This window comes from Petaurus breviceps, unplaced genomic scaffold, assembly GCF_028583685.1.
Source record: "Petaurus breviceps papuanus isolate PSGF00001 unplaced genomic scaffold, PetGlider_PUasm1.0 174, whole genome shotgun sequence".
Classification (NCBI taxonomy): domain Eukaryota; kingdom Metazoa; phylum Chordata; class Mammalia; order Diprotodontia; family Petauridae; genus Petaurus; species Petaurus breviceps.
The window spans coordinates 13,232,400-13,257,507 of record NW_027185761.1 but is presented as its reverse complement, the minus strand read 5'-3'; the positions used below and the strand labels follow the sequence as shown (position 1 = coordinate 13,257,507).

General features: G+C 43.1%; 1 protein-coding gene across 6 annotated transcripts in view; it reads left to right on the top strand.

Moving 5' to 3' along the window:
* The window catches only part of FBLN2 (fibulin 2), a 211,105-nt gene that overhangs the window by 159,901 nt on the left and 26,096 nt on the right, over positions 1-25,108 (top strand). For 5 of the 6 annotated variants that reach the window (XM_069083766.1, XM_069083768.1, XM_069083769.1 and 2 more), the window contains 4 exons: positions 11,742-11,948; positions 20,241-20,354; positions 21,735-21,836; positions 23,725-23,865. In XM_069083766.1, the coding sequence (XP_068939867.1) occupies positions 11,742-11,948; positions 20,241-20,354; positions 21,735-21,836; positions 23,725-23,865 (564 nt within the window). The remainder of the gene's footprint in view (positions 1-11,741; positions 11,949-20,240; positions 20,355-21,734; positions 21,837-23,724; positions 23,866-25,108) is intronic. The other variant, XM_069083770.1, reaches the window with a different exon arrangement.

The following is a 25,108-nucleotide window of genomic DNA, read 5'->3' as shown; positions in this document are numbered from 1 at the left end:
CTCTTTTTTTCTCTTTTGTGCTAATAATTTCTAATGGGTTTAATCACATTCTGCTTTGTGTCCATGTTTTATCTCCCCTGTTAGACTATAAACTCATTGAAGGCAGGACCTGTGTCTCATTCTTTGTTGGCTCTTCCATTTCACAGTATAATGTTTTACACCTAATAGATTCTCAATCAATGTTGATGAGATCATAGTATTGTAGACTGAGAGCTATAAAGGGCCTTTAAGGATATTAAGTCTAATGCTCCTCATTTTACAGATGAGGAAACTGAGGCCCAAAGAGTAACCTCTTTGGCTTTCCCAGGGTGATATGGCTAGTACATATCTGAGACAGCATCTGTATTCCTGTCTTCTAGATACAAGTCCAGTCCCCTATCCAATATACCACCTTTCCTCTCAATTCACCCTTTGAATGGAAGTTAACATTGAATCAGCTTTCCTGGCTTAAATGCCCAGGATTATGGATCATGAATATTCAGCCTTGCTATAAGACTGCCTTATCAGCTGCTCTATTCTCCTGGGGCCTCCTTTTCCCCAGCTGTTAGCTACCCCTTGAGAGTTCGTGAATCCTTATTTGGAAACTTTGCCCAAGGTGCAGCAATTCCTGATCACGCTGGCTCTATAAAACAGACTTTTACCTAGGGCTGTGCAGAAGAGGGAAAGCCCTTCTAGAGCAGTCAGAACAGTGAAAGGAACCCTATTCTTTTACCCACCAATCCACCATAGACACCCAAACCTCTGACGGAAAAGTATATGTAAAGCTTGGCTGGGCTCAGTAAAGCAAGCAGCTACTAGATAGTTGAACTTATAGCTTCCCAAGGGCAGAACTCGAATCCCAGAAAGAAGGGTACCCAGCAATGCCATAGCTCAGGAGATTCACTAAACTTTTGCACTGTGTGTGTGTGTGTGTGTGTTGTCCAGATACCAGATGTCCAGAATGCAGCCTGAGTCACCTTGAATACACGAGAAGGAAAATTTTGTTCATATTTGGCTATAGAAGTTAAATCTGTGTCCAACTGCCCTCAAAGGGGCATTTCCCCTAATGGAACTTACTTCTCTCCTCCTGTAGTTTCTTGACAATGAAAGCAACCTGAGTCATCTCTCCCAGATAAGAGGAGACCCTTCTGATGCATGGGAAGGCAGAACTCTGTTATTCATACCTAAGTGCCCCCTCTGCACAGCTCTGGATGGGGCAGCTGGGATACCCCCACACACCTGTGGGCTTGTGGCTGTTCTCCCAGTTATTTCTGAACATGGATTTAGAATGCCCCAACTGAGGCTCTGTCTGGGGTCTCGGCACTTTAGAAGCCTATGTTTGGGGAGAAACTGACCCAGATTCAGTGGCTAATACCCTATCTGGACTTCAGTCTTGGTTCCCATTTTGGGAGCATTTTCCCAATATCTATAGAACCAATTAGAGATCACCTACATGTAATAACTGACCCCCATGGACTGTAAGAGTCCATAGACCCTCGAGGTTACTCTTCTTCTATAGATCATTGACTCATAACATGTTAGAGTCAGGAAACACCATGAAGGCCAATAAAGTCAACTCCTTCCTTTTACAGAGGAGAACACTGAGCTGCAAAATAGGCCAAGTGATTTGTCCAGTGTCATAGGTATGGGAAGACTGAGGCACAGAATGTCTGTGAGAGTTATTCAGAATACATAGAGAGCCAGTGGCCTATATGAGAGTGATTCCTTCCCTACTGAGAGACAGATCTTGGCATGAAGGCTCCTGCAGTCTACATGGCCAACCTCTCTTTTCTATAGCTCAGGAGACTACATCTTCCTTTACCCAGACTTAAGGCCATAGAATGTTAAACAACAGATGACCACCCTGAGCTTACTGTCTTCATCATTAACTGAATCAGAGTCATATCATGATAGAGCTAGAAGGGGCCTTATTTGACAGGTGTAGGTGTTGATGTCGCAAAGAGCCAAGTGACTTCCCCAAGGTTCCACAGCTGGTTAGTGACTGAGCAGATTTCACATACCTTGATTGTCAGTCTTCATCCTGAGCAGAACTTTGCATCAGTGGGACTGTAACTGAATCCACAGGGACAATTAAAAAAAAACAGTACAGGGAGAAATCCCCTTCCCTGATGAAGCTGACCATCGATAATAATCAGTAATAAGTAATTATTACTGTATACCAGGTACTGTGTTAAGCCTTCTACATGTTATCTCATTTGATCCTCACAACAAACCTGTGAGGTAGATGATATTATTAAACTCATTTAACAGATAAAGAAACTGAGGCAAGCAGTGACTTGCCCAAGGTCACACAGCTAGCAAATATCTGAGGTGGTATTTGAACTCAGGTTTTCTTGGCTCTGGGCCCAATGTTCTACCAATTACGCTATCTAGCTGCCTCTACAACTACAATCCCAAGCCATCAAGTCTAACTCACCTCATTTTACAGATAAGGAAACTGAGGCCCAGAGAGGCTAAGGGATTTTCCCAAGGTCATGCCATTAGAGGTAGATTTTGAACCCAGATGCTCCATTTAATGTAATAAGTAATAATTATTATACTTTGAATTTTAATTCTAATAGTAGATGCTGAAGATGGCCTTAGGTAAAATTGTGCCTTAGCAGAAACCAGGCAAGTTATGTGAAACTCTAGAATAATGTGTTACATTGTTATAATTCATATTCATATAGCACTTTAACATTTGCAAAGACCTTTTGTTACAACAGGTAGGGAGTAGAAATATTATTCCTATTTCACAAATGACAACATTGAGGGGCAGAGATGTTAAGTGACTTGCCCATGGTCACATAGTTAGTAAATAGTCAGAGATAAGATCCAAGCAAGGCTCCTGCCTCCAAATTCAGGATTTTTCCTGTTACTCTGTGATACTTGTTGCTATGCTGGGAGAAGGCATGAAACATTAACACCACCTTCCTCCAGCCAAACCTCACATCTGGCTCAAAGGAAGCCTACTCAATGGGATGTTTTGCAATGGAAAAATATCAAAATTTATATAATTCTCCTTTCCCTTGGGGTGGGGGTGTTCCTTCATTGCTTCAAGATTTTCCTTTTCGGAATGGTGGTGTTTAATGAGGGAAGAAACGTTCACAGAGCAGGATGGCCAGAACAAAAGTCTGAAGAATGACACAGGAATTTTCCATAGCCAAGAAGCTGATAACACATGGCCAGGTCACTCCCTTGCTTACACAGATGGGAGCAGGGATGGACCTCAGGGATGAAGACCAGGGTAGAGGCAAAATTGCAACATGTCAGCAATCATTCAATCCCAGCTGCTCACTGAGCTCCTACTGTGTGTGAGGTTCTGGGCTGGTGCTATTTGTGAGAACTGGAAACATTTTTCCTGCCTCCTGGGTGCTTGGATGAGATGAAGGCATTCTACATGGAAGAAAGTATCACAAACCAGATGATTCAGACTTCATGAAATGCCTTTGGGGATGAGTAGCTGGGAATTTAGAAGATAGTGAGTACATTGTATGGGGAAAAGTCCTGGACAGCAAACCAGGGGAGCTTGGGCCTGGCTTAGTCACTAACTGGCTGGTTGACCTTGAGTGAATTATTTTGGCTCCTTGGGCTCTTCCACTGGAAAATGAGGGAATTGGGCTAGATGAGAGGTGGGGAACCTGCAACCCTGAGGTCACATGTCGCCCTCTAGGTACTCAAGTGTGGCCCTTTGACTGAATCCAAACTTCACAGAACAAGACCCCTTAATAAGAGGATTTGTTCTGGAAAACTTAAACTCAGTCAAAAGGCCACACCTGAGGTCCTAGAAGGCCACATGTGACCTCGAGGCCCCAGGTTCCCCAACCCTGGGCTATGTAATCTTTCAGCGCCCTTCCACATCCAACAGTCTGTGTTCTAGGCCTATTCTGGCTCTGAAACGTTATATTCAAGGGACCCTTTCAGCTTGAATATTCTATGTTCTAGAATCCCTAAAAGTTATAACCTCCTATAAGGCCCTTTCCTGTGTTCTAGGGTCCCTTTTGATCCTAGAATTCCTTGTTCTCACATTCTTTCCTGCTCTAATGTTCTGTGTTCTAGGGGCCCTTTCAGTTCTAACATTCCATCAAATTGCTTCCCAGATTTAACATTCTGTGCTCTAACATCCCTCTAAGTTCTGACATTTTGTGTCCCAAAATTTCTACTGATTTAGATAACCTGTGGTTCTATGGTCCTCCATTTTCTGGCTTGGTCAGCTTCTTTTGGCATGATCAGTAATGTTACCTTTGTTAAAACTTCACAAAAATCATAGGATTTAGAGGTAGAACGAGCCTCAAGCACCACTGAGTCTGGCCCTCTTGTTTTAAAGATGAGGTAGCTGAGATCCAAAGGGCCGAAGTGACTTGCCTGGAAAGGAATCAAGGTCATCTCATCCAATCCCTTCATTTTACAACTGAGGAAACCAAGGCCTAGTGAAGTTTAAGTGACCTCCCCAATGTCCAATAGGCAGTGAATGGCACAAGGAGAATTGGCCTTGAGTCCTCTGTCTCCTAGTCATTCCACAGCACCATGCTGTTTCTCAAGTAGAGCTGAGATTTAAGTCCAGTCTTCTGATGCCAAACTGTAGCAGCAAGCACCCCAAGCGTCCCCAGGGTGTCTGCCAACACAAGTTTTTGGATCTGCTTTGTTAAAGGAAAGCAACTCAAAATGGGTTAACAAGCTTACTTTAATCAGTCAAACTTATCGTTTACCTAGTTCAGGGAAAAAAGGTCAGCACCCCAAACTTCAGAGTATACAGGCAGAATTATCAAGACAGAGAAACAGATCAAGTAGACAGTTTCCAAACTATCCAACCATTACATCCATACCAAATCAACATCTGGGTTTCAAAGCCGGGGGACTCTCAACAACGGCTTCCCAGAGTTTCATCAAATCACAGAACACTTCTAAAAGTGAGCCCCAAAACAAAGCTACACACAGGGCTTATATAGCCTTCTCCTGGCTCAGAGAATGTAACAACCTTATTGACTCACTGCCCAATCAAAAAGTATCTACTGAAAAACAAGACTCCCACCCCAGGCTCCAGGTGCACTTTAGCCTAGGGGCAGGGAAGATTACACAAACCTAGGGCCCTGTGGCTACCTCCCTCTTGAGAAGGCCTTAGATAGCATTGAAAGCTGGAAGGGACCTTTGAAGTATTGCCCTTTTGCAGATGAAGATTCTGGGGCACAGTGAGGTTACACAGCTCATAGCCCATTCTTTCAGGAAGGGAGTTTCATGGAGCTGAGAGGGACAATGAAAGGGGCATAGACACTTGACTCAACTCTCACCATTAGTGCTTACTACCTGTATGACTCTGGACATGCTGCTTAACCTCCCTGGGCCTCAGTTTCCTCATCTGGAATATGAAAGTGTTGGATTAGATTTAAAGTCTTGTTTAGCTATGATAATAATAGCTAATATCGGTTTAAATATTTAAAATATGATTTAAGGTTTGCACAGCACTTCACATATATTATCTCAGTTGATCTCATAACAACCTTGAGAGGGGAGTGTTATTATTATCCCTGTTTTACAAATGAGGAAACTGACACTGAGAGAAGTTAAATGACTTGCCTAGGGTCACTCAACTAGTAAGTATCTGATACAGAATTCGAACTCAGATCTTCCTGACTAAGGTCAGTGTTATCTGTTACCCTACCTGGCCAATCTTGGATCTAGAACCCTGAAATCCCGGGTTGGAGCAGTCATGACATGTTTTGCCCAGGACACGATATTCTAAGACCCTAGTAATCACTTCTGAGGATTCATAACATCCTTTCTTAGAGGAAGATCCCAAGCCCAGACAGCTCGATAAAGTCATCATCATACTTAAGCAGAGACAGCATCCTAAAGGGATCCTGGGCTTTATCACAGGGATTTCTCCTGGGCCAGGACCCCAGCTGAGAATCATTTCAGTTGCACTCATCATGCTGGATCAGGCCTCTCTGTAATCAGAGATTCCTCTCCTCATGGAGTTCTGGAGTGGAAATGTGAGCCAGAGTGGAGCAAGGCAGGCATGCTCCTTCATGCCCAATAAATCAGGCTTGGAATGCATCCCACAGGTCTTCAAAGCCCAGCCCCTCTTGTGAAGGGTCTCCTGCATTCCTTGGCTCTTCTCCCTCATCATCCCTCCACGTGTTAGACACAAAAGCTGATCCTCATGGATTCCAGCTGTGAAATTCCAGCCTCAGCTTCCCCCCACCCAGGTTGGCACCTGTTTCTGGGACCTTGTGCTTTCAGATTGTTAGCGCTGTTTTCCACTGGGCACAGTCCAAGTGTGACTGACGAGGGTAAATGTGAGACCCAAGGGGAACCTAGATATGGTTGAGGTCCTCTCTATGTTACCCATGGTGTAGGGCTTGGAAATTGCCCAATGAGGCTGCCTGAGTGCACAGTGAAATGTTGGCCCTTTGCCTGCAAAGACAGTAGGAAGAAGATTTAGAGATGGAAGGAAATGTAGGGTTATTGAGTCCAACCCCCTCATTTCATAGATGAAGAAATATGTTCAGAAAAATTGTGACTTGCAAAGGGTCACACAGCTATTAAGTGTTTTAGGGCAGGATCTGAACTCAGGTCTTCCAGAGCCAGAGAAGTCCAGTGCTGATTGCATTATAACATACTACCTCTTGTTTCTGTCTTGATTCAATGCCCAGTTCACTTCCTTTTGCTATTCCCATCCTGACACCCTCCAGCCACATTATTCAGTTATTGGTCCTTATCTGCCACCTATATGATGAAAACATTTTGTAAGCTTTGAAGTGACATTAATAAATGTAACATCATAATAGTATGAGATCAGCGTGGCACAGTGGATGGAAAACTGGCCTTGGCATCAGGAAACCAACAATCAGCAATCGTTTATTAAGGACCTACTATGTTCTAGGTACCATGCTAAGTTCTGGGGATGCACAGGTGAAAACTAAAATGGTCTTTGCAGGAAGGCCTGGGTTTGAGACTCATCTCTGACAAGTTGGGACCCTGGGGAAGTTGACAACCTCTTAGAGACCCAGGCAGAGACCCATGTCTAAATCTTCTTCCTACTGCCCTTGCAGACAAAGGGCCAACATTTCACTGTGCACTTAGGCAGCCTCATTGGGCAATTTCCAAGCCATACACCATGGGTAACATAGAAAGGACCCCAACTCTATAAAGCCATGAGTTACAGAGAAGGTGCCAACTTTGTAGAGAGTTACCTCACTAGGAGCTCCTTATGCCAATCAAATCACAGGTCTGATTAAAGATAGTAACTTTTATATTATGATGTAAACATTTATTATTATTTAGTTATTATAGTGAGACAGAACCAGACTGGGGGATGGGCAAGAGCTTTAGGTTTGAGTCCTTGATCTGCCTTTTTGAATTAATTATTAATTCATAAAATTTTGAAATGAGGCAGGAACTACCAGTTCTTTGGGTTCTCTCCAGGAAAGACCATGATGGCAGTGAAAAAATGAGGTTTCAATTGCATTTTAATAAGGCACAGACGTGGGGGAAAACAGTTCAAAATGCTGACACATAGTAGAAAGGGGTGCAGGGGCAGAGGGCATGGGAAGAGGGGATTGGAGGGTGAAGGATGTCAGGGAGTGATAGGGAAGAGAAGAAGGAGAGAGACCCAAAGAATCACTCACATAATCATGAATCAAAGTTGGAAGCACTGAACAGCATGGACCTGATAGAGATGGAAGAGATCTTGGCTGGGGGGGAGGGGGAAGATAGGGAGGAGGGAGAGATGGGCGTGAGTTTGTGATCTCATTTTTACAGGGGCTTTTGGTGGGGGGAACAGACCAACTTCTATCCGGACAACCTTGGGATTAGCTAATTAGCATCTCAAATCCTCTCAAAGTTTTCAGTAAAGCTTTAAAGTTAACACGTCCACATCATCTCAAAATTATCAGCACCATTTAGTGATCTGCTGCTCTTTGTTTATGGAGGTCTGGAGCTTGTCTGAAATGTACACATGACGGGACCAAAGGACCCTGACAGCACAGCGCAGAGGACTTTCCCTCATTCAGCACATATGACCAGGATGTGAATTTTGGTTAACATATGATTTGTTCAGTCTTTTTCCGTCATGTCTCATTCTTTGTGACCCCATTTTAGGGGTTTTTCTTGGCAGAGGTCATGGAGTGGTTTCCCATTTCCTTCTTCAGCTCATCTCACAGATGAGGAAACCAAGGCAAATAGGGTTAAGTGACTTGCCCAGGGTCATACAGCTAATAAGTGTCTGCAGTCACATTTGAACTCAGGTCCTCCTGACTCCAGGGTTGACTCTCTATTCACTGTGCCACCTAGTTGCCCTTTATAACTATATTTGAATATAATTTGGCTCCCTTTAATCCTACGTCAAATGAGATAGTAGTTGTAAAGATAAATAGTTGTAAAGTTGTGCAGTCCCTGGCACATAGGAAGTACTTACTGAACGTGTATTCTCTTCCCCTTTACATTATCTTGTGTCTTTTGTTCTCCTGGTTCTGCTCCCTTCACTCTGCATTCTCGCATACACATCCCACTTTTATCTGAATTCTTCATATTCATTTCTCTTATGGCACGATAATGTTTCCTTATGTTTGTGTGCCATAATTGGCACTGCCTTTCCTTGATTGATGGACACACGCTTTCCATTCAATCTCTCTGATTCTTCATACCCAGGCTATGGAAGACCATGGGCAGCTTACTCCCTTATCTCTGCCCTTCTCATGAACCTTGCCTTTCTTCCGTCGCTGGCTTTGCTCTCTGACACTGCCCAGACCAATCAATTGGGATTGGGAAGAAAGTCTGCAGCCCAGCTGGATTCAAGCAACAATATCAGGGCAGAAACAAATGTAGAGAAATCAACACCAGGATCCTGTTTCCCTTTAAATGCCATTTCTTAATGTAAACAGAACAGATATGAAACACGTTCTTCAAATATGACCTCACACGCAAACCCTCCAGAATACATTTAATTTGAGAACCAATGCGGGAGGGTAGGATTTGCGTGTCCCAGTGTGCTGCAGAGTTATGCCTCAGTCATGCCCTTGGGACAGATTTGCACCATGACAGCACATGGAGACAGTCTGGAGAGAGCTCAGCACCATGCCCAACATGGAACCCTCTAGAGACAAGTCAGCATTTTAGCTAATCCAGAGGCAGGCCTGGATTTCTGCCCAGAGCCCTCCCCAACCCTAGAAATCCAATTTCTATGCTCCTTTTTCTATAGGAATCATGCCTGCCAGCTTGCTGATTTTACTTCCCAATTTTGAACCAACACTTTCCACTCTGATCTGTGCTGAGTGGAATCCCCAGACCGCCCCCCCCCCCCAGGTCCCACCCTCCAGCAACATTCATAGCCTACCTTCCTTTCCTAGCCAGCACTGTCAGACAGTCAACAAGCCTTTATTAAGGGCTCACCATGTGCCCGGCTGAGTATTGGGACATAAGAATAGGTAAAAATAGTTCCTATCCTTAAGGAGTTCATATTTTTTTTAGAATATCTGTTCTGTGTAAAAATAAAGTTATACCTACGCAAGCATAGATATATACACAAATACATATGTATATCTTTATATGGGCATGTATAAATGTATCTGTATGCACATATACATACATATAAATATACAGGATACACATATATGTGTATGTATTTGTATATCTCTATACACACATATACACATACGATACATATACACAGTGTTAATAGGAGGTAACCTCAGAGAGAAGGCATCAACATCTGGAGAAAGTGGGCGAAGACTTCCTCCAGAAAGCAGGATTTGAGCTGAGTCTTAAAGTAAGCCAGGGAAGCTAAGAGGGGGAGGTAAGAGGGGGAGTGCAATCAAGGCCTGTGGGAGAGCCTTGGCTCTCCCCATGGCAAGGACACAGGAGACAGTGTGTTATGTGTCAGGGACAACAGGTAGCTTGATTATGGAAGGCATGACTCTCCTGGTTGGAGAAATCCTGCTTTGGCTCACTGCAGTCTGCTCCCTATCAAATTCAGGCTCCTTCTTGGGACCTCGAGACACGTCTCTGGTTTTCCTTCATTCTGCCATGATTGGTCATCACTCAGCCACCTCCTTCTCTAGTACAGTTGATGGATCTATCCTTTGGGCTCATTAATTCCATCACTAGTAACTGACCCTGATGCCAATGGTTTCTTTCGATCTTTTTTTTCCTCCTTCTCTATTTCTTTCCCCTGTGTGGTCTCATTCTGACTTTACTCACTGCCTATATATAATCACTCATACCTATTATGTACAGCTCTTCCAAGTACTTGGGTAATGGAACAATAAATCAAACAGAGAGTAGTTTTTAGTGGCTGATAATGGCTTAATGCTTTTCTTTCACTCTCTAACCCCCAACTTTGCATTTTCATAGAACTTTTCTTTGTCTGCTTTCACTGTTCCAAGGAGCAGTGAGATGGGAATTTCAGTCAGGTGGGGTGTGTTTCTAATCTGATTTAACAGCCATACATTGGAGCCAAAAGAAGGTGACAAGAACAGCGAGGGCCTTGGGCACTGTGCTATACAAGGATTGGTTGAAAGAAGTGGGGATGTCCCGTGCAGGGGTTGGGGTGAGAAAGAAACTAGAAGGTACGTGATCTGTGTATCCAAGTATCTGAAGGACTATCACATAGGTGAGATATTGGATTCGTGGGATTTTTTGGAAGTTGGAAGGAATGCTAGACATTATCTTGTCCAGACTCTTCATTTTATTTGGAAATTGACCCATCAAACAATATGCATTTATTAAGTGCTTGGACACTTTGTTAAGCACTGGAAATAAACAAAAAAAAAATAGTAAAAGCAGTCCCTGCCCTCAAGGAGCTTACATTCGAAGGAGGGAGATAACATACATACATACATACATATACATATATACATACACACATACATACACACACACACACACACACACACACACACACATATATATACACACACACATCAGATAAATACTGAGTAAATGGGAGGTAGCCTTGGAGGAGAAAAAATGGAGCTTGGACCTTAAGTGACTTGCTTAGGATCACACAACTAGGAGTGACAGTGACTTGGGATTTGTACTCTGGTCTTTGGTCTCCAAATCTCTCTGCTCAGCCAGGCTGCCTCCCTCTGCCTGGCCCTGGGAGACAAAACAAGCTCAGTGGGTAGAAGTGACTGCAAAGCAGACTTCAGCTTATTGTAGGACCACAGATTTACAACTAGATCTGGTTTAGTCCAGCCCCTTCATTCTACATATGAAGAAACTACTGAGGCACTGTGAGGTTAAGGACTTTCCCAAAGTCCCACAGGGAGTGGGCAACAGAGCTGGGATAAAGAGAGTCTGAAATAAAGAAAAAAGCTTCCTAATACCTAGAGCTAGCCAAAAGTCCAATGGAACTCAAGCCAAATGCCCCAGGGAGAAAAAAAAATGTCGATCATTTTCATATCCTGCAAGGCTAGCTTATCAGTTTTCATTTTGTTTTGTTTTTGTCATTGTTGGTTGTGTTTGTTTCTCTTGCAAAGGATAGATAACCTTATTGGGAATGTTGTAGAGGCAGTTACTGTTCAAGGATAGGTGTGGCCAGCTGGTCTTTGAAGGTCTCTTTCCACCAGGACAGGCTGAAAAGCAAATAAAATTGTATTACTCTCTAGGATTGTGAGTCTGGCTATCACTGTGGCTCTGGAGGCAAGGCTAACCCCCATGGGCTAAGTTGGCTGTGATGCAGTTCAGGGTATATGAGCTGAAATATTTCTCTGGGGCTCTGTGTAACAATGCAATGTCACATTTTCAAAGGAACACTCTTCTAGTTTCAGAGACAGAGAACCTCCATGAAGCCCTGTCCATCAGCCCAGAGTCAGAGCTGTCCAACAGCCTGCCCGGGGATGACCGGGACGAGTGCCTTTTGTACCCTGGTGAACTCTGTCAGCACCTTTGCATCAACACTGTGGGCTCCTACAAGTGTGCCTGCTTCCCCAGATTCACCCTGCAAGAAGACGGGCTCAGCTGCCTTCCAGGTAAGTAGAGTCAGACACCTGGCAACCAGGGAAGATCTGCTTTGGCAAGGAACAGAGGGGTGTTGGTGGTTTGGATTTGGAATGGAGGGCCTTCCTATAGCTGCTGAAATAATAACAGAAGGTGATCACGTACTTAATTTAGATAAAAACCTAATCTTGAGAGTTGTGAAAATGATAAACGTGTGGTTTTTTCTCCCTGGGGCATTTGACTTGAACTTATGTCCCTCCCATGGGCAGTGGGAAGTACCCAGAGAGAAATCTCCAAGAAGCAAACACTTTTGAGAAGCTAGAAGATGTAGCTCTGGGCATTCATCCTAATACTGTCTAGTCAATTTTAAGTCATCAATAAATTTGTCCCTGAATAGCCCAGATGCAAAACCCAGACACTCCCCTGCCACAGATTTTTGTGAATATTGTATTCCCACAAGTCTGGTCCATTGACCCAGTATTGAAGGAAACAACATTTTTTTTAACTTCCCCTACAGTGCCCTTCTCTGCCCTTAGGTGCCATAGCCCCATGAGAGACAACTAGAAGGACTTGGAGCCAGGAAGAACTAGGTTTGATTCTCATCTCACTTACTAGCTGTGGGACCCTGGACAAGTCCCTTACCTCAATTTCCCCATCTGTAAAATGAGGAAACTGGACTCAGCTAATTACTGACCTATGGTAATTATTGATAACCTTCCATGAGCCTCAGTACAATTGCTCTAGGGGGAGGAAGCCTGATTTCCCCCCATTTGTTCTACCATCCTTAGTCATCATGGAATGACATTTTCTTTGGACAGAGCCCTGTCAGAGCAGAAGCATGGCAAAGAAAGAGAACGATGGATTTGAAGTCCAAAAACTCGTTCAAGCACATTGTAAACATGCCTAGAGTGTAACAGCCTCAAAACTCTTGTTAAATACTTAGGATGTTTCAGTAAAGTTAATATACACATTTGCTGGGGGCAGACAAGGACCTGACTGATGATTTCATAGGTTTCAGACACTCCCAGGTGAAGAAATTTCCTCTACTAATGCAGGTTGTCACCTTCTTTGCAATTTATACTCAACCTGAGATCCATGAAATTTTTTTCAATATGTAACTGTATTTCAATATAATTGGTTTCTTTATAAACTTATATATTTTATTTTATGTATTAAAAAATTACTCTGAAAAGGGGTCCATAGGCTGCACCAGACCTCAAAGGGCACAGTGATTCAAAAAATGTTAAGACTCCTGTCTTAGAGTGGCCTGGAGCACTGAGAGGCTAAATGACTTGTCCAGGGTCACATAGTCAGTTTGTATCAGAGACAGGACTTGAACCCAGGACTTTCTAGCTTCAAGGCAGCTAGGTGGTGCCATACTGCACAGAGTGGCCCAGAGTAAGGAAGGTCTGGATTCAAATTTGACCTCAAAGACTTATTAGCTATGTGACCCTGTGCTAGTCATTTAACTTCTGTTTGTTTTAGTTTCCTCAACTATAAAATTGGGATAATAATAGCACCTTCCTCCCAAGGTTATTGGGAAGATCAAAGATAATATTTATAAAATGCTTGGCACAGTGCCTGACACATTTTGTTGGTCTTGTTGTTCAGTCATGTCCAATTCTTTGTTACCCCATTTGGTATTTTCTTGGCTGAGATACTGGACTGGTTTGCTATTTCCTTCTCCAGCTTATTTTACAGATGAGAGGAAATTGAGGCAAACTAGATTAAGTGACTTGCCCAGGGTCACACAGCTAGTAAATGTCTAAGATGGATTTGAACTCAGGTCTTCCTGAATCCATATTGGATGCTCTATCCACTGTGCCACCTAGCTGCCCCTTGGCACATAATAAGTGTTAATATGTGCTTGGTTTTTTCTTCACTCAAGGCCAGCTCTCTGTCTCCTACACCATGGACTGCTTCTCCTTTTTCTTTTAATAGCTGGTAAATAACAAATGCACAGTTTTTTGGATTTCCTATAAATATGATCATTTATAAAAAACTTTTTGTGTTTTACTTAGGGGTTTTTTGAGGTATATTTGTTTTCTTTGTTCTTGTTCAACTATTCAGATATTTGTTTTTTTGTCAATTAGTTAAGATAAAATGTATTATTTATATAGAAATAGCCCAGGGTAATGGAAAGAGCATTAGGTTTAAAGTCAGGAATACTTAGGTTCAAATAGAATCTCTGACACTTACTAGCTGCATGACATTGGCCAAGTAACAACTCTCACAGGGATCTCAGTTTCCTTATCTGTAAAATGAGGCAGTTTCAGATTAGATGTCCCCATGGTGTGATAGGAAGTACTTGAAGACAGGACACCAGGGTTCCAAATATTGGCTCTTATACTTACTACCTTGAGCAAGCTGGACCTCATTTTCTTTCTTCCAAATATCTATATCTGTATCCACATCCGACTCTGATGCTAGTTACCTATATGACTTTGGACAACTCCCTTAACTTTCCTTGGCCTCAGTTTCTTCATCTTTACAATGAAGAGATTGGACCAATTAGCCTCTAATGTCCAACTCTAGACGTAGGATGTTATGAAATCTACAAAAGATCTGTGTTGACATCATTGTGGGCTTAGCTTTAGGGATGTGAGGAAGCCCTTCCATCAGTAAACCTTAAGCAGTTTGTGACTTCGGTAGATAAGTCCTAGGGGGTTGCCTGTGACACACAGAGAAGGAGTGATCTGCCTACAATCAGATTGTTGTTTGTCCTTCATTTTCGAAGAGGATCAATGACATCACACAGCAATGTCTTGACATTCGGGTGAATTGGATTTAAATTAGGCAGAGTTGTGCAAAGTCATCAGCCTCACTCTCTCTTCTTGAGTCATTGAAGGCCAATGATGGCACAAAAGTCAAGACAATTGGAGTGAATAGCTGTTAGAGGCAGGATTTGAATCTATGTCATCCGGGAACCAAGTCTAGCATTCTATCTGCTACTGCAGGTTTCATAAGGATTTTTGATTCCCATTGACAAGCACAGGTATTCAAATATTTAAGCAAAAACAAAAGAAAAAAATAGCCCCAAATGAAAACAAATGAAGCAAGAATGATTGCAAATGAATGTGTACATAATTGTACCATTCGGTAGTTTACTGGTTGTTAAAAGAAACAAAAGATGCACATAAAAACTTTAGGTAGTAATGCAATTTTCTCCTGTATTTAACATGAATTTTGTTGCTGTTACTATTGCTGTAACTTAACATAATTATAGTTAGCATGTTTATTATTCTCTTGGTTCTATTTTGCTCACTCTACATCGCTTCATATGAGGTGCCACCATATTTTTTTGAATTCCTCTTATAAATAGTTTCTTATGATGCAATAATATTCCACTCTCTTCATACATCATGATTTGTTCAGCCATTCCCCAATCATTGGGGATATAATTTGTTTCTAGTTTTGCTTGTTTATTGCTATTATCGCCATTGATGCTATGGAAAATTCTGTAGAAATAGGTCTTTTTCTGCCTCGTTTTCTTCATCAACAAAATGGGAGGTGGGGGACTAATAATAGCAAATATTTATATGGCACTTTAAGCCAAGCACTTTACATTCATTATCTCATGTCGTCCTCACAACCACCCTGTGAGGTGGGTGCCCTTCTTTGCCTCATTTTACAGATAAGGAAACTGAGGCTGAGCACACCTAGTGAATGTCTAACCCAGGATCCATATTCACATCTTCTTGAATCCAAGGCCATCACTCCATGACGTACTCTGTCCAGCTTTCTAGGTTATTTCTGCTCGTGTTCCTAGGAACCTTCCACCTCTAGAAAGGTCCACGGTGACAGGTTCCTTCTCATTTCTAGACTTCAGTTTTCTCCTCTGTAAAATGGGAAGGAGGTGGACTAGACTGGAATCTGTGGACTTATTTAAAAAAACTAGGATGACCATATTTCAATATAATAGATTTCCTTTGTACTCCCCTGTATTTTACTTTATGCATTTGAGAACATGATTCTGAACAGGGGTCTATAGGCTTCCCCAGACTTCCCAAGGGGGCCCTAACACAAAAAAGAATTGCTGAACTAAATGACCTTCAAGGTTCTTTCCAGCTCTTAATGTTCCATGATTTTATTATCCTAGAGCTGGGAGTGTTACCAGGTCATGATTGTATTTAATTATTTTTCAGATGGGGCACATACATGGCAAAATAGAACTGAGGGCTGAGCCTGGAGTTAGAAAAATCTGAGTTCAAATCTGGCTTAGACACTTCCTTCTTGTGTGACTAGAGGCAAGTCACTTAAGCTCTGTCTGCCTCAGTTTCCTCATAAACTAAATATGCATAATGATAGGCAGCTAGTTGGCCCAGTGGATAGAGTACTGGGCTTGGAGTCAGAAAGACTCATCTTCCTGAGTTCAAATCTGGCCGCAGATACTTACTAGCTATGTGACCCTGGGCAAGTCACTTAACCCTGCTTACCTCAGTTTCCTTATCTGTAAAATGGCAAACCCCTCCAGTATCACTGCCATGAAAACCCCAAATGGGGTCATGAAGAGTCAGACACAACTGAAATGATTGGATAACAATAATAGCACTTGCCTCTGAGGGTTGGCATGAGTTCCAAAGGAGATAATAATTATAAAGCACTTAGTGTAGTGCCTGGAACATAGTAAGCACTATATAAATGTTAGCTATTATTTTATTAGATACATGGGCTAAAGGCTTATAAAAGAGGGGCATCAGTGATAAACCTGGCCTGTAATCAGCAAAGAAACCAACAGAGAGCAACAAAACCCTGGATGAACAGAATTTGTTCCACAAATGGGGAAAGCAATAAATATGGTGGCCTGGGAAATAAGGGAAAAGGGGTTGGGAGGGGAATGGATGTAAAGGGCTTCTGGGGAGTTTGCCCCAAAAAAGGGAAGATGGAAGGAACTAAGGTAATAGATCTGAGGAGAATGGAAAATAAGCACAGCCAGTCTTAGTGGATATGGTGCTAATCACCATATTTACAGGAGTCATATGGGTAGGATGAAATGAGAAAGGTAGGCAGGACCAATGTGTCCGGTAGCAGGGAACTGAAGGCATCCTGAATCTGAATCACCATAAAGGCCAGGCAGGAAAGCACAGGATTTTTAGGCCTTTTAATCATCCTATTTCACTTACTCTTGATGTAAGACACCTTGCTAATGTCCCACAATCCTCTTAAAATGAGACATTCAGAATTCCAGGTGTGGGGAGTTAAAAAAAAAGCACAGTGTGCCTGTGACTTCTCTTGTCCTGGATATTAGAGTTCTGTTAATACTGCCCAATATCATACAAGCTTTTTTAGCTCCCTCCTCACTTTGTTGGCTCATACTGAGTTTTCAGTCACCTCAGCCCCCAGGTTTTGTTCCTGTGGACTGCTGTCAAAAAAGGCCTCCCCCATCCTGTCCTTGTGAAACACTTTATCTCCCTCCCTGTGAAATTTCCTCTTGTTGGTTTTGGCCAAGGATTGAAGCCTGTTGAGATTTATTTTGGCTCCTGATATAGTCTTCCAACATATTAGCCTTCCCTCCCAGCTCTGGGTCATCCACAAATCTGATAAGCATTCACTCTAGGTCTTCATCCAAATCATTGATAACAAAATTCAACCAGATTGAGCCAAGTCTGAGGCTGGAGCTGACGTGAGGGACCCCCTTCCAACTTAGTAGAGGTCCATTAATCAACATTTTGGGTACACCCATTCAATCACCTAGGAATTCACCTAACTGGGCTCTCATCCAGGCCACATCACTCCAGGTGGTCCTTGGGGATGTCATGAGGGAGACTTCATTTTGAGATGAGTTTGGCTGTGCCTGAGAACAAAATATAATGTCTTTTACCTCCTTTCCCTTTTTCCTCTCCTAACATGGTGGGCTGAGAAATGGCCCAAAGGCCAGGTAGGCAGGAAGAGGAGGAGGAGGTAAAGGAAGAGGAAGAAGAGGAAGAGGAGGAGGAAGAGAAAGAAAAGGAGGAGGAGGAGAGAAGAGGATTTTTTTGTAATCCACAGCTGGGGTCATTAGCCCCCAAGTTAATTAGAGTTGAGCTATGTTCATGGTATGGCCCCTTTGTGAAAACAGGCTTCACAATCCAGCCAATTAAGCAATTAAACTTTTACTGAGTCAACAGGCAGTAAGTAAAATAAAATCATTAACTTAATATAAACATTTATTGATTTCCCAGAGCAGAGAGACTATTTTATGAACTTAAGTGATTTTCAACTCAATAAAAGTGATACAGTTTCTAATATTGAATTCATTCTCTCCCTCATGCCATTTTTCCTTTTTGCATACATTAATTTTCTTCCCTCTTTCTTTCTCTCTTCTCTATTTTAGTTGTCTTTTTACCTTTCTTTTCTCCCCTTTTCGTGGTTATCCCCCTTCTTTCCCACCTTCTCCATTCCTCTCATCTTCTTTCCTCTCCTTCCAGTGCCTTTTTTCCCCTTTTCCCCATATTGCCATCCCATCCCTTTACATACCACCCTTGACCCACAGGTCCACAAAAATTCCTTGCAATTTCCCTGCTTATATTCCATCATTCACAACTTTCTCTCTCTTCATTGAAATTGGACTCTTCCTTCAAGGCCCAGCTCAGGCTCCATCTCCTCCAGGAAGTCTTGCTTGATTATTTTCTTTTTCAACAAAAGTTTCAGAAGATGGTGAAAGTCCTATGGCTGGCTCTGCTTGCTTCAGAGAATTCTGACTTCTAGCTTCAATAGGTCCATTTGAAGTGATGTCTCAAAAGAATCTTTGAATTCTAAGGAAGGATGGCCCTTCCTTTGAACTTGATATTGGGGATCAATACTTACCATTTTTCTCCCAGGAGAGAGACATATCCAGAAGCCAGTTTCCTTGGCTAAAAAAGACTCTCTCCTCCTGAAATCCAGGCCTCTTCTCTATTATCACAGGCTCCTCCTTTTAACAGGAGGAAATACACATTGAGTCTCCCTGTGCCCTCAGTTCACCCTGCCACCCTGTATGCCCTCTTCCTCTGAGGGCACCCTGGGAAAGGAGGCAAACAAGGTCAAATCCTGAGGCTCACTGGGCTAGCAGGGATTGAGATAGTCTAAGGAAACCAGGTAATTTCCACTGGAGACACAGGGCCCCAGAGCTGATGGAGAATAGTTTCCTGGAAGCTTTCCTGGAAAATGTTCAGCACTGCTGGGCCCTGGCCCATTTCCTCCCTGTGTGTCTGTTGGCGTGGATCTCCTCCTGGCACGTGGCATCTTCAGTAGGAGGGAGGGAGGGAAGGAAAGAGGGAGCCCCAGGGAGCAGGAGGCAAAACATATGTCCCTGCGTTTGAGTGTTGCAGTTTTGCTGGTAATGCCGCATGTTGCATCAGGCCTCAGTTAGTGGGAGGAGTACTGGATTGGGAATCAGTGTGACGTCACACAAGGCAGTTACCCCCTCTGAACCACGCCTTCCTTCATTAGAGAAGGGTGATAACCCTTGCCTTTACCTACCTCCCAGAGTCATTGCAAATTTTAAGTGAGGTAACAGATTGAAAGTGCTTGGTGAAGAGAAAATACCATGTGAACATGAAAGATTCTCGTTATTGTCATCATAATTTTCTACCCTAGCCTCTGTCTGCCTTTCGTGATGGCGCAGCGAATGGTGAGCTAGGCTTGGATTAGGGAAGGCCTCTACCACATAAAGGGATATAGTTATACACAGAACATTATATTATACATTATTATATATTCCCATTTAAATTATTATTATATTTAATTATATATTAGCATTATATGATTATTACATAATCATATATTATACAAAGAACAAGCCAAAGATACCATTTAGCACTTTTCACTAATTAAGTTTAATAATAGCTAAATGTATATATCACTTACTGTGTGCTATAGTGCTGAGAGAGAGAAAGAGAGAGAGAGAGAGAGGAAGAAAGAGAGAAAATGAGAAAGAGAGAAAACAAGAAAGAGAAAAAAATGAGAGGGAAAGGGAGGGGAGAAAGAGAGAAAATGAGAGAGAGAGAGAGAGAGAGAGAGAGAGAGAGAGAAATTGATTCTGTCTTGGAGCCTTTGCTGTGTGCCCTTAGTTCTGACTCAGGAACCAATTAAAAGACTTTTCTTCATCATGCTGTAAATGGATGGGAAACAATAACAACACACTTGTATCATTCTCTGAAAAAGAGGGAAGAACCTTCCATTATTTACCTTCATGAATTTCTGGAAGTAAGCCCCCCAGGTCTCTGCATGTGGTCACGGGGCTGGGCCCCTATTGGTCAGTCCTCTGTTACAGATATAAAGGGAGCTAAGTGATTGAAGGGGTGCCGACTTCCCTGCCTTCTCCTCTTTCCCCTCAACATTATTTCTGATTTGTCTGTTGACAGATAGTGAAGTAATGAAGCCAAGCACGCGAGGAGAGGGGCCCCTCGCCCCTGAAGCCCCCCACAGCCAACCTGAAGTCATCCGTCTGCCTCAGCCAGTTCCAAATACCTGCAAAGGTATGTAAGGATGGTGGCAGTCTGGGAGTGGAAAGTGGTCTGGGAAAGGGATGGCATTCTAGCAAGAGCACTGAACCCAGAAACAAGGGACAGGCTTAAGTGTTCACTCTGCACCTCATATGCTACGGTGCTAGATTTGGAGTCGGAAGATCTGAGTTTCAGTCTTTTCAGTTAATAGTAGCTATGTGGCCATGGGCAAAGCCCTTAGTTTTTCTGCATCTTTGCTTCTGTATCTGTAAATGGGGATAATAATACTTCCCACAGTACCCACCTCACTGTGCAGGTTCTAATGGGGGTAATTTCGTATGTAAAGTACTTTGCAAACTATAAAAGTATTGAATTAATATCAAGGCTGTTCATCTGTAAAATGGGGTAATAATGCTTGCTTACCTGACTCATGGCATTGGGAAGAAAATGCTTTGTCTATTATTGGTAATTCTTCTTGGTAATCATAATTAGCACCAACAATAATGACCAGATAGATCAAGAAGTAAATAATGAGTGCTCTAAGTCTAAAGGGAGAACAGTGGAGGCAAGGCCAGCATGCCAACATGAGACTGAGTAGCTGGGATTATGCAGTGGGAGCAGTCACAGTGCCTTAAGCAGGTAGGTATCGTTTTAACTGGTTGGGACAAGCATTACATAATTAGGAGTCCCCACTGTGCTCCTATGATCCCGGATCACAGACAATCTCAGTCCCAACAGTTCAATTCAATACATGTGTAGTAATCACCCGCTGTATGCAAAGTTATGCTTGGTGCCAGAGATACAAAAACATTTTTTAAAATACAATCCCTGGTTCCAAGGAAAGCTTAAACAATGCAAACAAAAGAATATGCATGTTAATTTGAAGAAGAGGAAAACAGTGCTAATTATCAATGGGACTGGGAAAAGGGTGCATGAGTTCAACCTTAAAGGACGCTAGGTATACAGAGATAAAAAAGAAAGCATTCCAAGTATGAGGGGCAGGGCAGGTCAGGTAAAAAGCTTGGAAGGGGAAGAAATAATGCTAAGTTTAAAAAACAGCAAGTGACTTAGTTTGATTGGAATACTAAGTGTATAAAGGAGAGCAATGTGAGAAGATAAGCTGGAGTCAGACTCTGAAGGGCTTTAAATACCACACTGAGGAGTCTATATATATCCTAGAAGTAATAGGGAGCCAGTGAAGCTTCTTGAGCAGGGGAGTGACATGGTCAGAGTTGTGTTTAAGAAGGTTTGTCTGTTGTGTGGGGGATGGATTGGAAAGAGGAGAGAGTAGAAGCAGGGAGAACAAAAAAAGGGTTATTGTAATAGTGGAGGTAAGAAGTGATAAGGAACTGAACTAAGCCAGGTCCCCATACAATTTCCTCTTAACCTGTCCCACCTTCTACCTTGATTTAGACAATGGTCCTTGTAAACAAGTGTGTAACGTCATAGAGAACAGAGCCATGTGCTCCTGTTTCCCTGGCTACGCCATCATGGCTGATGGAGTCTCATGTGAAGGTGAGTGTGGGGAAAGGGAGGGTTCGAGGAATGAGGGGAAGGCTGTCTGCATGTGGACAGACTGAAAAGGATGAGGCCTGTGCAGACTAGAATGATAGAGACCAAAAGGAGGCAGGATCCAAGTCTAGAATCTGATGAAGGGCCAGGAGGATGGAGAAATACAGACGTGCATACCAAACGGTTAACCCAAGGGATGCTCAGGGAAGCCTGGGACATGTGAGTGTATCCTGTCCACGGAGAAAAGGCTGCCCATTATGTCCTGCCCAAGTCAGCCCAGGGTGGAGATTAGACAGTTTCCTTGGGGGAGAGCTTCTGATAGAAAGATATCCTATGGACCATGGGCTTGATGAGCCCTTGTTGAGAATTTGGAGCTAGAAAGAGAAGAGCGAGACAGGGAAGAATCTGACCACCTTCCCTTACTAGGCCCGTGGATATACTAGGCATTGTGCTAGGGAATGACATGAACACACATGGATAAATTCAAAACTGACCCAGAGTAAATGGGAAGTGATTTGGTGGACTGGTGGGGAGAGTACCAGCAACAGGGAGGTTCAGGAGATGCCGGGGAATAAAGGAGTAGGCGGGCTTAGAACACGATCCTTCCTCCTGCCTCAGCTCCTACCCATGGTCTTAGCCAGGATGGTGGCAAAGGGGCTGTGAGTTTAGGGAGTTGGAAGGGCAAGTAGAAGTTACAGACAAAGTAGAAGAAAAGCTGAGAGAGGGGAAGAATGAGAACCAACTTTGCATCATAAGAACAGGACGGGATGTACTTGGCCAAGGGGAACTTGGGCGCTGGGTCTTTTCTCTTCAGGGTCTAGCAGGCCATGGTGGAAATGCGTAATCCTTTCTCTAGACCTAGGAGGGTGACTCCCAGGCTTCCTCTGCCATTTTGGGCATATCTCTGGGCCAAAGGTCCAACCGTGCCCCAACCCCCAGGAATCCCATATGCGCTTCCCGAAAAGGCTCTTTCCTCTGAGGTGTCATCCATTCCCCCCAACTCCAGTGGCCTCATCCCCCAGAGATACATTTAATCTTCTGCCTCTTCCTTCTTCCACCCCTTCCTCAGACCCAGCCTCAGCGAGCATTTCTTTAAGGCCTGCTCTGTTCTAGACGCTATGCTAGTTAAGTCAAGTCAAGCCAACACACATTTATTGAGTGTTTATTATGTGCTGTGCCCTGGGGATACAAGGAAAGGTAAAAACCAGTCCCTGACCTCAAGGAGCTCACAGTTTAATTGGGGAGACAACATCCAAACAAATATGGACAAACAAGTTATGTATCAAATCATGCTGAGGTTATGAAAACAATGCAAAAGCATGACTTATTCTCAAGGAGCTTACATTCTACTGGGGGGAAAAGAACATGCAAATAGATAATTAAACAGAAGCAGCTAGTTGATATAGTGAATAGAGTGCTGGACTTGTAGTCAGGAAGGCCTGAGTTCAAATCCTGCCTCGTACACTAACTAGCTATGTGACCCTGCACAAAGCCCTTAATCTCTGCCTCAGTTTCCTCACCTGCAAAATGAGGGTCATAATAACTTCTACTTCACAGAGTTCTTGTCAGGATCAGATAAAATAACATGTAAAGTGCTTCATAAAACTTAATGTAAATGTTGTCTATTATTACTATTAAGGATATACATGGTATTTTGAAGAGGGAGAGGCTGTCTTGCCTCTCCCCAGCTAGACTAAGCTCCTTGAAGAGTCCTGGGGGGAAGAGTAGGACAGGCCTGGGAGCCGCTGTGGTCAAGGCCAGCCCCGGGTCAGCGTTGGCTTCATTACCACTTTCCTTCCCTCAAGTCTGTGAGCACAGGCCAACCGTTGTCTCTAGTACCATTCTAACGGCCTTCTGTTTTTCCCTCCTGGTGTCCCCCATGGGGCCATAGACATGGACGAGTGCCTCAGAGGTGCTCACGATTGTACCCGAAGACAGTTTTGTGTGAATACGTTGGGATCATTCTATTGTGTCAACCACACAGTGATCTGTGCCGAGGGCTTTATCCTCAACATGCATAGGAAGTGCGTGGGTAAGACAAGAGTGGCTCTTTGACAAGCCACATCCCATCACCCATCACAGCTCTCCATGCTATGCCACACCGCGCATCCCACCTTCATATGCTAAAGGCTCCCTCGGTCGCCTTTGCATATGACATATCAATGTGCTTAGACTGCTATGTCTTGTGCTGTTGAGCTTTGTCCTGTCCACATCCAAGGGCAAGCATGGACAGGGGAAGCAGGTGGAGAGGTAGAGGGTGGACTCACGACCCTCCGAGATCTTGATATTCTACAAGGATCCCTTCTGGGGAGACCAAGGGGATGATTCGGTCTATTAAGTAAAGAAACATTGACCCTGGGTTAGGCCTGGATACACAAAAAGTACAGCTGGTCCAAAAACGACAGTTGAGTTTCTAGATTTGGTTACTCACCTTCACTTCTTTTTGACTAGGATCATTACAAAATTGATGTCTTGAATTATATATTGCCTTTGATTTATACTGCCCTGAAGAGGAATTAAAAAGATAAAATATAGTCTGGGTCATAAGAATCACAGGATTTAGAATTGGAAGAGACCATAGAAGCCACTTATTCCAAACCCCTCATTCTGTGGAAGAAATTATAGCCTAGAAAACACATGGAGTTTACTCCACATCATTTAATAAGCATCCCAGGCAGGATTTGAATTCGTGTCTTCTGACTCCCAATTTGGGGCCTTCCACTTTATCACAAATGCTGGAGGAAACAACGTGGGCCTTGGGCAAGATGTACAAAAGATAATGCATCCATGAGATCCTGAAAGCTGCTGAGGTGAAGGAGTGAATGAATTTTCAAAGAGGATCATTATTAGCGATGGAAATTGCTATTACATCTTGAGACATTCCGACTTTGAGGATCTAGTTTTGATGATACAGAGAGGAGAGGAGTTATAGAGAGAGGGAGAAAGAAAGAGAGACAGAGATAGAAGGGGAGAAATAGAGATAGAGACAGAGTGAAGGAGGGAGAGGGAAAAGAAGGAAGGAGAGAAACAGAGAAATAGATATGGGGGAGGGAGTTATTTTCATCTCAGGCAGAGTTTTGTTTATTTTGCTTTGCACAAGTTGAAGCTGATAGTCCTAATAGTTTTGTTTACTTCTCAGTCATTTTCTGTATTTAAGGAGGATTAATCTGTTAATTTCTGTTCATGGGCTATGACAGATAAGGTAGATAGCTAAATGGATAAATCAGATAGATAGATAGATAGATAGATAGATAGATAGATAGATAGATAGATAG